The 15707-nt window shown below is 25.8% G+C and overlaps 1 protein-coding gene across 1 annotated transcript; it reads left to right on the top strand.

Annotated features, from left to right (window-relative positions):
- Nucleotides 1-297: 297 nt before the first annotated feature.
- LOC130946772 (uncharacterized) lies at nucleotides 298-9560 on the top strand. Its single transcript, XM_057875615.1, has 4 exons — nucleotides 298-559; nucleotides 689-901; nucleotides 4562-4726; nucleotides 9335-9560. The coding sequence occupies exons 1-4, from the start codon at nucleotides 554-556 to the stop codon at nucleotides 9386-9388; spliced, it is 438 nt and encodes a 145-aa protein (XP_057731598.1). The 5' UTR covers nucleotides 298-553; the 3' UTR covers nucleotides 9389-9560.
- The last annotated feature ends 6147 nt before the right edge of the window (nucleotides 9561-15707 follow it).

Below are 15707 nucleotides of genomic sequence, written 5' to 3'. Positions count from 1 at the left end.
ATCCAAACAATATCTATTTTATCAAAATCAATTTTAGTAAATAATTGCCAAACATAAATCATGTTGACAAAAACTTACTTGTATCTAAAATCAATTCTATAAAATCGCTTTTATTCAAATTCCAGTTTGACAAACCACAATCCAAATACACACATAGATAGATAATAAATGAGCGGTAACCCAAAGATTCCCCAGCGCGCGTGTAATACAGTACCCATGATAATAAAGCAACCCTCGCGCTTTCCTTTTCACCCCGTTCTTTTTCGCACTCTCTCTGATCCAATCCTTTTTTACCTTACCTCTTTTTCCCTCTGTCACATGCTGTGAAATTTCATCATCCGCTTTTACTTTTTCTATTACTCGGACTCCTACCATTACCGGTTATTTTTCCTTTGGTTTTACATCCTATAGTCCTATACCCATTACCCCACACTTTATTAAGCGCTCTCCTACACACAGCCCGATCAGCTAACGCCATCTACTCTCAAACACATTCACTCTTTTGTATTCGTTCTCTCTTGCTCTTCACCAGTTACTCCCATTTTGAGCTACAATGGAAGTGAGTTATCCTTTTAAGTTTTAATTTACTGCTGGTTCAAATTCCACTATTTTTCTTCCTAGAGTATGCATTATTGTTGTTTTGTCTTATTTATCGATGTATGTGTGATAATGTATATATATAATGGAGTACTACTACAAGAGGAGCCATGTACCAGCATTTGGGAGCTGGGATTGGAATGACAACCTTCCATTCACAGAGTGCTTCGAGACAGCGAGGGAAGCTGGTTGGCTTCCATACAGTTACTCTGACCAGTCTGAGGTCGGCGACCTTTACGTTACAGGGGACTTGTATGCTAACGATGTTGTCACACCCGCCATGATCGTTGTTCCTCGCACACGGGTACACATCAGTTCCACTCTCTCTTTTCCTCTCTGGCTGTTATTACATTTGTTATCTTTCGTGGTTAACATTTGTAATTTTTTTAATATTTAATTTTTTTTTAATATTTTTTATTTGTATTAAAATTATTCTTAAACTTTAATTTTCATCTAAAATGTTAAAAATAAAATTAAAAAAATTTTAAAAAGACTTTGATATGAATAAAAAATATTAAGAATAAAATTAAATAAATTTAAATATTAACAATATTTTTAAAAAATTATAAATATTAGAAATAAAAAATATATTTTACTATTATTATTATAAATTTAATTTTAATATATTGACACAATTATTTTTTTTATATAAAAAATAATTATTAATGTTAATACATCGTTACGTGATTAGATACATATATAAAACAATTTTATATTGACAATACATTAGAATTAATGCTAATATTATTATTATTTTCCTCCAAAAGTGTATGCATAGGACAATAATCATTGAAATTTCTATTTTTTTAATTTCATTTTTTAATTTACTAAAAGAGTGGCTATCTAAACCGATAAAATCAAAGCAAAGCTATACGTATGGATTTCTTTATATATGATTTTCACCTCTTAAAAAGATGTAGCACCATGATAACTTAAAGAAATGATTGTAAAGTTTAATAATTGATAATTATATAACAAAAGACTAAAAAATACAATAATAATAAAAAAGTTTCTGTAAGAAAAAAGTGAAAAGAAAAAATGTGAGAAAAAGAATTAAATGAAGAAACAAATTTAAAAGGAAAATAGTTTTTTATTTTAATATATAATTAATATAAGAAAACCAGTAACTAATCACAGAATGCAATTTTTCTTTGGTCACCATTCACCAAGACTTTGTCCATGTGAAACAAGGTGCTGACCAATAACTATAAATTAAGTATCTCATCTAAAGAAGCTCCAGTTATATGTTCACGGTTGGGTTAGAGTAGACTCTGAAGATTTTAAAAAAGAAAGTAACTTCGGCTTTTTGGTATCTTCACGGGTCGTTCTTTTACAAAGAGGACCCCGCTAGACATTCATGATTCATGCGTAACTAGAAATTATATGTTCACGAGGCGTAGCAGGTGGTTGCTAGTGGTGAATTAATGATGATGTCCAAAGCTGTTGGTTTACAAATTTATTTTGCCTAGGAAATGGTAAAATTTATCTTTAAAAAATTATTTATTTTTTAAATTGATTTTTTTAAATTTTTTATTTAAATTTATTTTTTTAAAATTTTAAGTTAATTATATTAATTTTTCTGTTATTTTTATTATTAATAACGTTAAAATTTAGAGAAAATGACAAATAGATTTTTGATTTTTTGGTTCACAAATATTTAAGTTTTTTAGGATTTAAAAATACATTAAAATTTCTAACTTTTTCAAAATTTGGACACATTAATCTCTGCGTCTAATTTGTCTTATTTTAAAAATTTTCTTACGTGTTCATTCATATTAACTAATTTTAAAAAAGTTAGAGATTTAAATATATTTTCAAATTTTAAAAAAGTTAGAAACTTAAATATATTTTCAAATTTTAAAAGACTTAAATATTTATAAATTAAAAAATCAATGATTTATCTATCTTTTTTTCTAAAATTTATTAATATAACACGTTAAGTGACACAATAATTAAATGACATAATAGTAATATTGACCAGAGTACATATTTATTGGTTTAAAGTGGCTGTCTACAAGATAAATTTATACCGTTAAATCAAACAAACTTTAAATTGAAAAAGATTACGTGGCATTAAAAATTTTTTTAATTTAGAATTGATTTGATATAATTTTATAAATTTATTATGTTAGCCACTAATTAAAAATATTAGATATATATTATGATATTATTTAATATATTATATGAGCACACTATTTTTTTGGTAAGTATATGTCAGCAAACTTTTATAGCGTTATGAGCAACGGAAGTGAAATAAGGGCTAATGTAACTAATTAAAATTTTGAAAATGTAAAGACTAATATAACTAACTTAAAATTTGAAGGCGTAATTTTTCATAAATAAAATTGATTATTTGCTTTTTTTTGCAGATAAATTATAAAAGTTTTAAATAAAAATTTATATAGTTGTCAAAAAAAATTTTAAAACATAAGAAAAATAAATAAACGTTTAAAAATAAATTCACTTGACGTAAAATGACAGATTTTAAAGATAAAAAGTTTGATTCTTCTAATTATATTTATAAAAATTGCATCAATATCAGATTTCCAAAATATTTTTTAGTATATGTATATAATTTTTTTAAAACTACTCAAACTGTCTCTCATTTTTTAATACCGTCACAAAAATATTTTTTAATTTTCATAATGATAAAAATATTTTTAAAATATTATAAATCAAAACAAAAATAACTAAAATATTTTATAAGAATATTGTATAACTATTTAAAAAATACCTAAAATAGTTGATCTCTAGAGTTCTTTTTTTTGGTTTATTTGGCCATTAACAAAAAAATTTGTAACAAAAATTTCATTAAGCATAAAATAAAATTACTAAATTTTAAAAATAAAAATCTTTTATTTTACTAATTATGCTTACAAAAAATTATATTAAAATTCTATCTCTAAAACATTTTTCATGAATATATATTTAACTTTGATATTTTTATCGCACTTTAAAATGATTTGAGGACATTTTGTCATTAAAAAAATGAAAGATATTTTTGTTCAAAAATGGAAAGTGATTTTAGTAATCATATTTTTTTTGGTACACATGTTTTTTTGAAATTTATTTGTCATTCATATTTATTAGAGTTATTTTTATAAGCGATATAAAGTTTTGGATATAATTTTAGTAATTTATCATTTTTTATAATTTTTAAATTAAAACTTTTAATTTTTTATATTTTCAGTAGATTAAATTAAAATTTATAAAATACTTATTATTATACTCATAAAGCACATTCTTTTAAATCATATTTAAGTGATAGATTTAATTAACATGAATCCTAAGAATATATAATAAAACAATTATTAATAAATGTTTTTAAATTTTTTTAACGAATGTAAAATGAATACATTAAAAAGTTAAACCTTTTTATATTTTTAATTAAAAATTTTTAATTTGTTATATTAACATGTACTTTTAGAGTACAAATTAACTAAGAATTTGTTTGGATGTCATTTTTAAAGAAAAAAAAAATTAAATAATTTTTTTAAGAAGATTTTTTATAAAATAAAAGTGATTTTATATTTGGATATTTTATGTAAAAAAAAAAATTTATGTTTGGATAAAATAAAATAAAAGTATTTTTTTGTTTATTTATTATGTAAAAAATATTTTTTTTTAAAAAAAATCTTTTAAAAAAAATAGAATGTGTAGCTTTCCAGTTTTCACAAAAGATATTTTTTTAATATTTTTATTTTTATTATTAGAAATTTGTTAAATACATTAAAAAATAAAAAAATCTTTTTTTATAGCGAACAAACAAACACTAAATTCTTTATCCAAATAAACGAAATCAATAAATCACAAAAAGTAATGAGATTTATGTTTACAGAACCAGCTTTATTTATAGATTCACATGTGTAGAGAGCCATGTGTGGGCTTCAAATATGACTTTATGTAAAGCATTCATAATTGATAGAGAATATTTGTTATTATAAATGCGTTGCTGGCATTGCAGGCAAAGGTGTGTGACCAACATGAAAAAGAAACAAGAAAGAAGAATTGGGGGAGTATTGATAATGAACAACTAAGCTTAACTCCACTGCAGAGACCTACGCCCAAACCTGTTGATGAGGATTTGTATAAGATATCACCTGGCCTTCTTTATGAGAAAACTAAAAAGGTTGGCCCCCCACCACATATCTTTTTACTTTTCTAATTTCACCATGAAAAAAAATTCAAAATTTTCGATGATCTATCTTTAATTACTTTCAAGTGAAGTTTATAAGCACCGTGTTGTTAAAAAATAAAAATATTATTTATATACTAAAATTAATCATTATATATTTATAGATAAATATATATAAATATATGTATTTTTAATTTATTTTTAATATATATTTTATAATCTAATATATATTTTATACTAATAACTAATTTTAGTAGTTAATTTTAATATATACTAACATAATTGATTAAAAAATAACCTATAGCATAGTCAATATTAGACTGAGATATTTTATAAGTGAAATGATTTTTAGGGTGTCTATGGAAATTTTTAAAATTAAAATTAATTTAATTTAATTTACAAATTAATTAGGAATTAACAAAAATGAGAATTGATTTAAGTAATATCTTTGCAAAATAATTATGAAAAAACGTTAGGAGTCAATATTTTTATGAAAAAAATTAGAATTTTAACTAATGTTGATTTAATTTAAATAAATGACAAATATAAAGAAAGAATATTAGTCATCTAATATCTGTAAAACTGGCAACCTCTTAACTTCAAAATCAATGCAATTCCTTATTTTTATGATTACTAGTATATGTTTCTATGTCCTATATATGATAATACATAAAAATATATAAAGTTTTTTATTAAAAAATTAAACAAAAAATATATAAAAATTATTATTATAAATATTTTATAAAATTATAATTAAAACCAAAATTTATGTGTAGTAATTTATTAGTTAGCGACAGATTTTTAAATAGAGCTTCAATCTGCGGTAGATTAGTTTCATTTTATTCAATCAAAAACTATCATGAAAAAAAATAGTATTTATCTTTAAGGTTTACTGAGTTGGAAAATACCATGAAAAGAATAGTATTTGTCTTTAAAACATAACAATTATTACTCATCGATAGCAATACTTGTGGAGATTTGTGTATATTAAAATTAATCTAAACAATTGCAGTTGTTGATATCATATTCATTCGTGAAATCAAAGTAATATGATCAACATTTTTATTTGTTGAAATTTCATATTTTGGAACATAATTTTCAAACCTCTAAATTTGTAGATTTATGTCATTACAAAAACTATTAAATTAATTAATATTTCTTATTAACATCACTCGCACACTATCATTAAGTATTAATTTATGTAAAGAGAAACCATAACAATTTCATTATTCAATAATTTATTTTATTAAAAAAAATAATTATTACCTAGATTGGTAAATATATTTTTTTTCGATTTTTTACACCATTTTATTCAGTAGTAATTGTCATTAAGAAATTAAGAAATAAATGACCATACTATTTTACAATATGACGGAAAAAATATTTTTTATTTTGAAATGAACTGTGACATAAAATTTAAATTTTTTTTTATTTTTCACTCAAATTTAAATTTGAGTTTAAATTGATTAATAATTAATCTTTTTTTTAATTTTAATAGTAAAACCAAAATTAATTAGTTGCAAAATATTCAATATTTAATAACTTTAATCATTTAAATTTTAATTACTAAAAATTAGATTAAAAATTAAACTTAATCACCAATAATATATATATATATATATATATATATATATATATATATATATATGGTACGCAAATAATAATATCTAATTTATTTATTTTTTTGACGGGACTAATGTATAATATTTTGAGGATTAATTTATTATCTAAAACTTTTTTTTTATAAATTTTGTAGTATATAGATATAGTGACCTTATTTTTTATTATTTAATAAATTATCTATAATTTTTTAATATGTAATTAGGGTCGGCTCCAAAAATTTTGATATGGATAGGTCAAGTTTTAGACAAATATTTTAATTATTTTTTTATATTTTTTCATTTCATAAAACTAATTTAGACATAACTTATAATTATTGAGTTAGTTTTTCAAAAAAGTTTATTAATATATATATATTTAAAAAATAAATTCTTTTTCACAAATTTATTTTTAACTTGACAACTATATAAAAGAAACATAATAATATCATATTATGAATTTCGATAATTTTTTATAGTGTATTTAATTAAAAAATTATAACATATCTTATTAATTAAAATTAATTCTTTTAAAAATTTTGAAAAATGTTAAAAATAAATTATAAATTATTAATTATATAAAAGACACAGTATCCTTATAGAATATTTTTATAATTTTTTTAACAACGTAAATTCACAAAAAATATGAGTATTATTTATAAGAAAAAAAAATCTAAAGTACACAATATAAATACAAAAGACATAACTACGTAAGTCATTATTAATATTTTATATAGGTAAAGTATACTTTTTATTTTGGTGTTTGACAAAAGTTTTAAAAATATCTCTAAATGTTATTTTGTTTCAATTTTGTCCTAAAAGTTTTCGATTTGCGTCGAATATACTTCTGGCGGCTAATTTTTTAAAAAATTTAATACCGATTCAACAATAATTTCATAAGAATAACCCTCAACACAGGTAAATCAAACATAATTTTCATACATTATTGTTAGATTGGTCTTAAATTTTTTGAAAATTTAGCTGTCAAGGGTATATTTGATGCAAATCAAAATTTTTGGGACAAAATTCAAACAAAATAAAATTTAGGAGTATTTTTTAAACTTTTGTCAAATTTCAGTGACAAAATATATTTTATCTTTTATATAATAATATAAATATCATATATATTAATATTAAAAACAAATGAATTTTCTTAAAAATGGATATAGAGATGTTTATATAAAATATAATTTAAAAGATACAAAGACTTAAAGGTATGATATTAATTTTGTTAAGTGAAAAATATTAGTAAGTTAAATAATTGAGACGTAAATCAATCACATAATAAAAAATAATACATATAAAATTATTAACTTATACAATATTTTATATTTTTTTAAACACATATTTTATATATAAATATAATTTTTTTAAATTTTTTTAAACACATATCTCATAATCCTGTATGTAATTAACTTAATTAATAATTTTTATTATTATTTTTCACCAACAAAATATCAGTTTATATTACTTATATATTTTTTCAATACAAATAAGTAAATAGATATTTGTACTATTATGTTTATTATCCTAAATGAAAACTTAAGTTTTGTTTATTTCGTATGTTAAATAATATTATAATATCTTGTATCTTAAATTTATTAATTCACCCATTAATAAGAGAAAATTTATACAATAAATTATATATTATAAAGATTAAATGATTTATAGATAAATTCACTATATGATCGTTACAAAAAATAAAAAAAATTATTTATCATATATAATAATCATTGATATATGTGATGTCATGTATATATTAGGATAATGTTTTAATATGTCCATGATTATTATTTTTTTACTTTTTTATTATATTAATAAATAATATTTAAAATTAAATGAGAAAAAAAATAATTAAAAAATTTTTTTATTTGAATTACAAAAGATTGTTTGTAAGAATATTCAACTTTTATATATATTAAATGTTATAATATTTAATAATATATTTATTATAATAATAACTTAAAATATTAATTTAAGATAGGCTTAAGCCTAAAAAAACCCACAAACAAGTAAGATAAATCTAAACTCATTATTAAGATCACAAATATGATGTATCCTCTCAAATTGGATTATATTAAATCTTCGTTCTTAGTTGGGGATGTTAATGGGTACTTGTGGGGCATAACAGATCTCTTTTTCTCCTTCACTTCTGTTTAAAAAATAATCTCTCTTGTACTCTTTTCATTTTTGTTGTAAATTCTCATTTAATTATCCCCTTAAAAAATGCAGCAAATATGTATTGATATTCTTTAAAAATTTTAAAAAAAAAATACATAATATAATAATCATAAAATAATTAATTAAATATAATCCATCATAGTTTATAACATATTTATTATAAAAAATAATATTTTAAAAAAAATAAAAAATCTTAAGAGACAGTTATTTTCTTAACCAAATTAATTATTTATTTATTATATTTAATTAGAATAAGTAACAAATTGTTTATTTTATTATGTACTTTATAAATTAATGAATCAAAATAATTAATATAATGAATTACAATTAATTAATTAATATAAATTATAATAAATTATGTAATATTTAAATATATAATTATATTAGTTAGTTGATATAATTAATTTATTATAAAAAATTATATTCAATAAATTAAAAAATATTTTCAAAAATATTCTATGCCAGTTGTATCATTAAGTGCAGAAATTCAATTTTTATATAATAGAACAGATTTCAAATAGAGCATATAATTCTCTTTAAAGTTTTGAAATTGTGTTTTGTTAATGGATGAAATTGTCATAGACATAATCTTTTGTGAATAATTCGGTACTTTATTTTCGTAGCTTATGTTATCTTAATTCTCTGTCATAGACATAATCTTTTGTGAATAATTCGGTACTTTATTTTCGTTGCTTATGTTATCTTAATTCTCAACTCTGCGTACAGATTTGATATCTATTTTGCATATATTGAGAAAATTAACGTTTTATATTTGGCGATTTCTTTTTCTTATTTGCGTTTTGTTTCATTTTATTGAGCGCAGAAGAGAGGTTTGTGTTTCTTTTCTTGCTGCTTGTTGCCAACTTGCATTGCTTGAATGAAACCCCAAGAAGTGATCGAGAAGCCAATGTACATATACGTGATAATAGATACTCAATGGAAGGATATTAATGTAAAATCCCCATATTACTCATGATTGTTGTGGAAATGTTCCTGCCAATTGAAGGGCTTTTTTTTTTCCCCTTGCCACTTATGCTTTTGTCTTTGAAGTTGATGTAGTCTTTGTTTGGGACTCGAACTTTTGTTTGAAAAGCTGAGTAAAGGAAAATCAAAGGGGGAAAAGGTTTGCCAAAAAAGCTCAATTCTTATTAAAATATACGAATATTCATGAATAACAGTTAAATTATTCTATGTTGTTGACTGACGTTAACTACTAAAAAAGAAATGAAAGACAGGAAGAGTTATCGGGAAAAGAATTCTTATTGGCCTTAATGATTGCTCCCCAAGAAATGAGAAGGATGGTATGTGTTAGGCAGGTGTTTAGCTCGTGGTTCAGAGAATAAGACTTTCAATTGGTTATAACTCAATAGAATAAATTATTAAAATTTTATTCAAAAAATTTTGATACTCAAAAAATAGAGGCTTGCCACACATACAAGTCTTTTTTTTGGCTTACAAACTATACAAATTGGCCCAAGTCCAAGATAAAAACACGCGCACCACTCCTTTAGAATTGAGCGTCTAATGCATACGCCTTAATCATTCTTAATCATTCTTTGCGTTTTTTCACAACACATTCATTATGCTGCACTCTTCCTCTTCTTCTTCAATTAAAATGCAAGTCAAAATTCAAGCGACATTCAAAACAAATGAAGAAATGTTCTAACTCTTCGCAAAGAGTAGAAGAAATCAAGAAGAAAAGATATAAATCTCCATAAAAAAAATTACCAGAAAAACGAAGAAACATTATTCAAGGTACTGTTTTACTGTTCTTCTAGGTTTTTATTTCTAGATTGTCTCTACCATGTGCCTCATCCTTAACCAGCAAAACATTAAAAGATTTCAAGAAGAAATATACTGTCTCCCATCTGATATTGGGTATATTTCTTAAATTCTTTGGGTGTATTTCTATAATCCTTTGGGTGTATTTCTGAAGTTCCATTATTTTCAAAACAATTTCAAAGTTTGATTTCAGATACCATAAAAATCGAAAAAAAACCGAAGAAGATCGAAGGCAAAGAGAGAACTCACGAAGGAGATCGAACAAATTTGGCAAGAAACTCAAAAAAAGAAATGAATTCTTTTGAAAAATGGAAGTTAATATATTCACGTGTTAATTGATTTGGATTAATTTAAAAGTCTGTTAAAGAGGCATGTAACATAAACAGCGCATTTAGAATGTTTTATTCTCTCCAGACTTGTAAAGCTTGTAAGCGCAAAACACTTGTATATAGAGATTAATCCGAAAAAATAATATTAAACAATGCAAAAGATAAATGAATTTTTAAAGAAATTGTTAAATTTGATAAAAATGATTAAACATTAACTAAATCCGTTTTCATTAATAGAAAATGTTGAACTGACTAATGAAAAAGTTTAGAAGGCACGTTGATTAGTACATAACAATTATGTGGTATTTTAAATATTTTGTAAAATTTTGATATGAATATCCTTTTTTTTTTTTATGGTCTTCCTAATCTTCTTTATTTTTTTTTATTCTTCTATCATCTCCACCACCTTTCACCTCCCACCTCTATGTCCTTGCCATCTCACCATCACCACTATTAATCGATAAACACAAGATAAATATACGGTGAAAATTCAGGTGCAGTTGACTTTATGTGAAGTTGATAGTTGAGAGTTGTTAGATAAAAATTTAGTCAAATTAGTCAAATCATCTAACAGCTCTCAATTATCAATTTCACGTGAAGTTGATTGCACCTGACCACCTAAATATATTTAAGAGGGGAGGTTGAATTGAATATTAATGACATTTAAAACTTTGAAAAGATAGCTGAAAAGTCAAATTGTGAAAATATAACATGCGAACAAAGGTGACCTACTTCTATTTTTCGTGGATTTATACTTCAAGCATTTAAACCACCTACTTAATATTTTCTGTACCACTTATATATAAAATAAATAAAAGCTTAAATGCGAGTGGTTTCGTACTAGAACCTTTTTTATGGCTGAACAAGTTTCCAAGCATTTAGAACGAGCAAATTTTTTACACCACTTTTAAAAAATAAATAGTAAGAAATGTAAAGAATTTAAGGGTCAGAAAGATGTGCAAGGACGATATATTCGGGTTTGGTGTAATTTTTTTACCTACGTCGAGTCATGATATATTCTAGTTTGGTATAACTTTTTTACCTACGTCTAGTCCTCCCCACCAAGGTGCATAAATTTTTACTATATCACCAAGCTTATAGGGTGCTTGATAAACTGCTACAAGATAGAGCACTTGATGAACATCTTACTTTATATAATCATCATTTTGATTATGCCACTCTACTTAGAGACTCATTCTCTAGGAACTCGAAGAAATACCAACTTCGAGTGTTTTCTCTTGAGTGCTTAACGATCTTAGGTATCCTTATCTACTACAGTGTTTAGCAAGTCTCACCACTTAGAGAAAATAACATCTAAGTCTCTCAACACACAAGAAGAGCTACAAACTCTTCTTTTACAATATGTGATAGTGAATTTTAGAAATAATAAGCTCTCAAAAGAGTATATGGTTACAAATGAATCACTATGAATAATCTCAAAATATCTATCAAATGTTTGGAAAAAACACTTTAAAAACTTATAAATTTTGATTACAATGAAAGCTTATAGCATGAAAGAAAATTGTGTACTGAAAAAAAAGAACAATACTTCTATTTATAGGCTTTCATGCACCCATGAATGTTAGGAGCGAGTAGAGAGAGCAAATGATTCGAAAATATACATTATTTGTAGGATCTTGTGTCCACAATTGTAACATTTCGTACTTTTAAAAATTTAAATATGAATAAATTATAATATATTTTATCAGTTTGAGTTTTTTATTCATAGAAATTATTTTATTAAAAGTACCATGATACTTTCAGCTCAAGTTAATGATTATTTTTATAATATTTTGTTGTAATTGAATACTTTCCATAATTGAAATTAAAATTTCAGTGATTAAAAACTAATGAAGAGTTGCACCATTTAATTGAGTAATTGATATTTTAGGTTTAAATTGTATTTTATAAAATGCAAATAATATATTTACATTAAAATATAAATAAAAAATAATTATTTGAACTTATTAGTATGTTGATAAATAAAATTTTATAATATTATATCTTAATCCTAAATTATTCTTTTATCCTAAAAATTTTGTAAAAATTATTATATTACTCGTATATATTTTACTCTAATTCTAACCCTAAGTTTCTTATTTTTACACACACTATTTTCTTTTCTCACCACACACGTACCCTCACACTTATCACTCCCTCAACGTACACACTCACTCATTATCTTTCCACTACTCACTCACGCACAAAATATATCACATAAAGAGACAGAGAGGGATCGAGAGAGGAGAAGAAGCAGAGAAGGAGAACTCAAAAGAGATAAGGAGCAGGGAAAGAGGAAGAAGGTAGTGATGGCTAAGGGGGAAGCCGTCGTTGTTGTCACCCAACGCAGAGGGAGAGAGTTGAATCTATTGCTGCCGCACATGGAGAGAGGAGGGGAGAGAGAGAATCAAAAGAAGAAGGAGGCGTTGCTTCTTTTTCATCGCCAAAGTCTCCAATGTGGCTGCTACTATAGTCACCGTCGCTGCTACGGAAGGCTCCATCGTTGCTACTGCATGTGAGAGAAAGAACGAGAGAGCTTCAACGAGAGGGAAGGAGTTACAAAGAAGAGAGAAATGTGATGAAGGAGGAATCGTTCTAGTACCATTGTTGCGACTGTTACCGTGCTCCCGGCCGCTGGAAAATGGCGTTGTTGTCACCGGAAGCCAATGCCGAAGTTGCTACTGCTCCTTATTCCTCCCTAATTTTTGTAAGTTGTTCTTGCTCTAAAAATTTCATTGCTATTGTTTTGTTGTCCCTTGTTGAAGATTTTGAGGTGTCAACGTCTTAGAGAGTCATCTGTGTTACTGGTATTGCTGCTACTACTAGTTCTGATACTACTACCTTGTTCCGGTCTAGTCTTTTTCCTGGTTCTTCCCCATTTACACGTTCTATTCTATCACCATTTTATTTGCTATGTTCTTGGTCTAATTTAATTTTAGTCTCTACACTGCCTTTGAATTTCCAAAATTGTTCGTTTTATCCAATTTGAATTCATCATTTTTGTTTACTGCCGTGGTCGCCTCGTGTAGCTACTGTTCTGCCAAAGTTGTTGTGAATGTTACTGATGTTGAATAATGGAGAATGATGAAGCTGCTGCGTTGTTGGCGTAGTCCATCCAGCCACCACCTCCATGGTTTCGTCTCCAATTTCTTCTAATTTCAACAAATCGAGGTAGGGAATGCGTTTTAAAATTAAAGATTTTAATTTAAGAATGCTTATAAAGTTTATTAAATAATTGCAAATAAGATTAGTTGTTGTGAGTAATTGATTGATAAGATTGATTCGCTATGAATGTGCTTGGATTTGTTGATTTTATGGTATTGGTTGAATATGTGTAAATTGTGACTTGTTTGATGAGTGCTTATTGGAATTGGGACTAATGTTGCTGAAAATTTTGATTTATTTAGCGTTATTGAATTAATTATTAAAAAGGGTGTTTGAGTTGGATGTTTATTGTTATTAATTAAATTTTTTATTTGTAATATGCATTTAAGAATAATGAAAGATGATAAAAAGTTAAGTATGCCTAGGTGTTAAGGTCTAATGAATGTGTTAGAGTTGGAATGATTAATAGGATATTGAGAATTGAGGATTGAGATATGAAGTGGATGAAATTTAAGTTGAAATAAGTAAATGAAGTAGGTTTGAATTTGGTTGAGTGTGAATATGTGAATTGAGTTAGTTTGAGGTCCTTTTGATGTGTTAAAACTGATTTGGCTTGTGAACAATTGAAAGATTTGGTAAATGTGTGTTTTTGGCAAAAGTTAATTTTTGGCCAACTTCGGTGGGCCATAACTCAATCTTCGAAGTTGAAAACTTTTCAAAATTAGATTTTTTTGAAAACTCATATATTGATCTTTCGAATGGTTCAAGAATGGTTGAGAAATGAATTTTGTGGAAAAAGATACGAAGGTTTGAATTTGGGGCGGAAAAACTAATTTTTCCACCATATTAGCTTTTTCAAGTTCTGATATGGGTTGCGTACACGAGCACTGTTGTGCGTACGCAAAAGTTGGCCTCGGTCCAACACCCTTGTGTACGTGAACATGGGCTCCGTACGCGAATTTGCCAAAATGACACTCCTGCATATGCAGACATGGTGATGTATATGCGAATTTGTCAAAAAGATGCTCATGCGTACATGACGCAAGTCATGCATATGCGAGCAAACCTCACTGCCCAACCCTTCCGCGTACGTGAGTTTGAAAAATTTGCTCTCACGCGAGCATGTGCATGCGCACGCGACCACCCTGTTTTTCTCAAAAGTGAAATTTTTAAGTTCTCAACCATTCCTCGAGCCCTCTAAACCTTTATAACCCCTGATAAGAGTATAAAGCTGGTGTAATTAAGGATGGAAGAGTTAAGGACCCAATCTAAAGAGTTGACTTAGTGAAATTAAGAAAAATGAATAAGACGTGAAGTGATGCGTGATGAGGATGAATGTGATGATGAGTAATGATTGATTATGAGGATGAATGATGGTGATGAATGAGATTAATTAAGATTGAATATGAATTGAGATGAGATTGAAGAGGAGATTGTTAATGAGGTTGATCTTGAACATGATTCTGATTTTGTTACACCTGCCTAGCTAGATGCAGTGGCACTAATCCACTTGCTCTAGGTTTAGTTTGAGTTTCCTAGGATAGATACAGTGGTTTGCCCCTACTTGATCCCGGTCGAGAATGATATGAGATTTGAAAAATTATCTGAGTTTTGGATTTTCCTAGGTAGATGTGGTGGGTCGGCTCCACTTGCTCCAGGTTGAGATTTGAGATTCTTTTGACCTTTTGATGCAAGTTGTGACCGGGCACTTAAACTCTCCAGATTCTCCCGATGAGATGATAATTGATTGATGAATGATTATGATTATATGAATAGACTCTTGGGGATGCGTGCTTAGGGACTGTCCAGGGTTCGCTACCAGACATGTCGGGTTAGATTGATAACTGACAGATGAGACTTATCGACCATAGGGCAGGTGATGAGTCCATATTTGATGATGATTTTGGCTTGAATTGGATGGATTTCATCACATAAACTACACTTAAGCACCAAAATAGCATACTATTGTTAATTCTCTCT

This window comes from Arachis stenosperma, chromosome 8 (genome assembly GCF_014773155.1).
Source record: "Arachis stenosperma cultivar V10309 chromosome 8, arast.V10309.gnm1.PFL2, whole genome shotgun sequence".
NCBI classification, from domain to species: domain Eukaryota; kingdom Viridiplantae; phylum Streptophyta; class Magnoliopsida; order Fabales; family Fabaceae; genus Arachis; species Arachis stenosperma.
This window is presented reverse-complemented; position numbering and strand designations above follow the sequence as displayed.

Coding starts and splice junctions, on each gene's coding strand:
- LOC130946772 (XM_057875615.1), top strand. Junction 902..4,561: donor TCGTTGTTCCTCGCACACGG/GTACACATCAGT, acceptor CTGGCATTGCAG/GCAAAGGTGTGTGACCAACA. Junction 4,727..9,334: donor TTTATGAGAAAACTAAAAAG/GTTGGCCCCCCA, acceptor TATTGAGCGCAG/AAGAGAGGTTTGTGTTTCTT.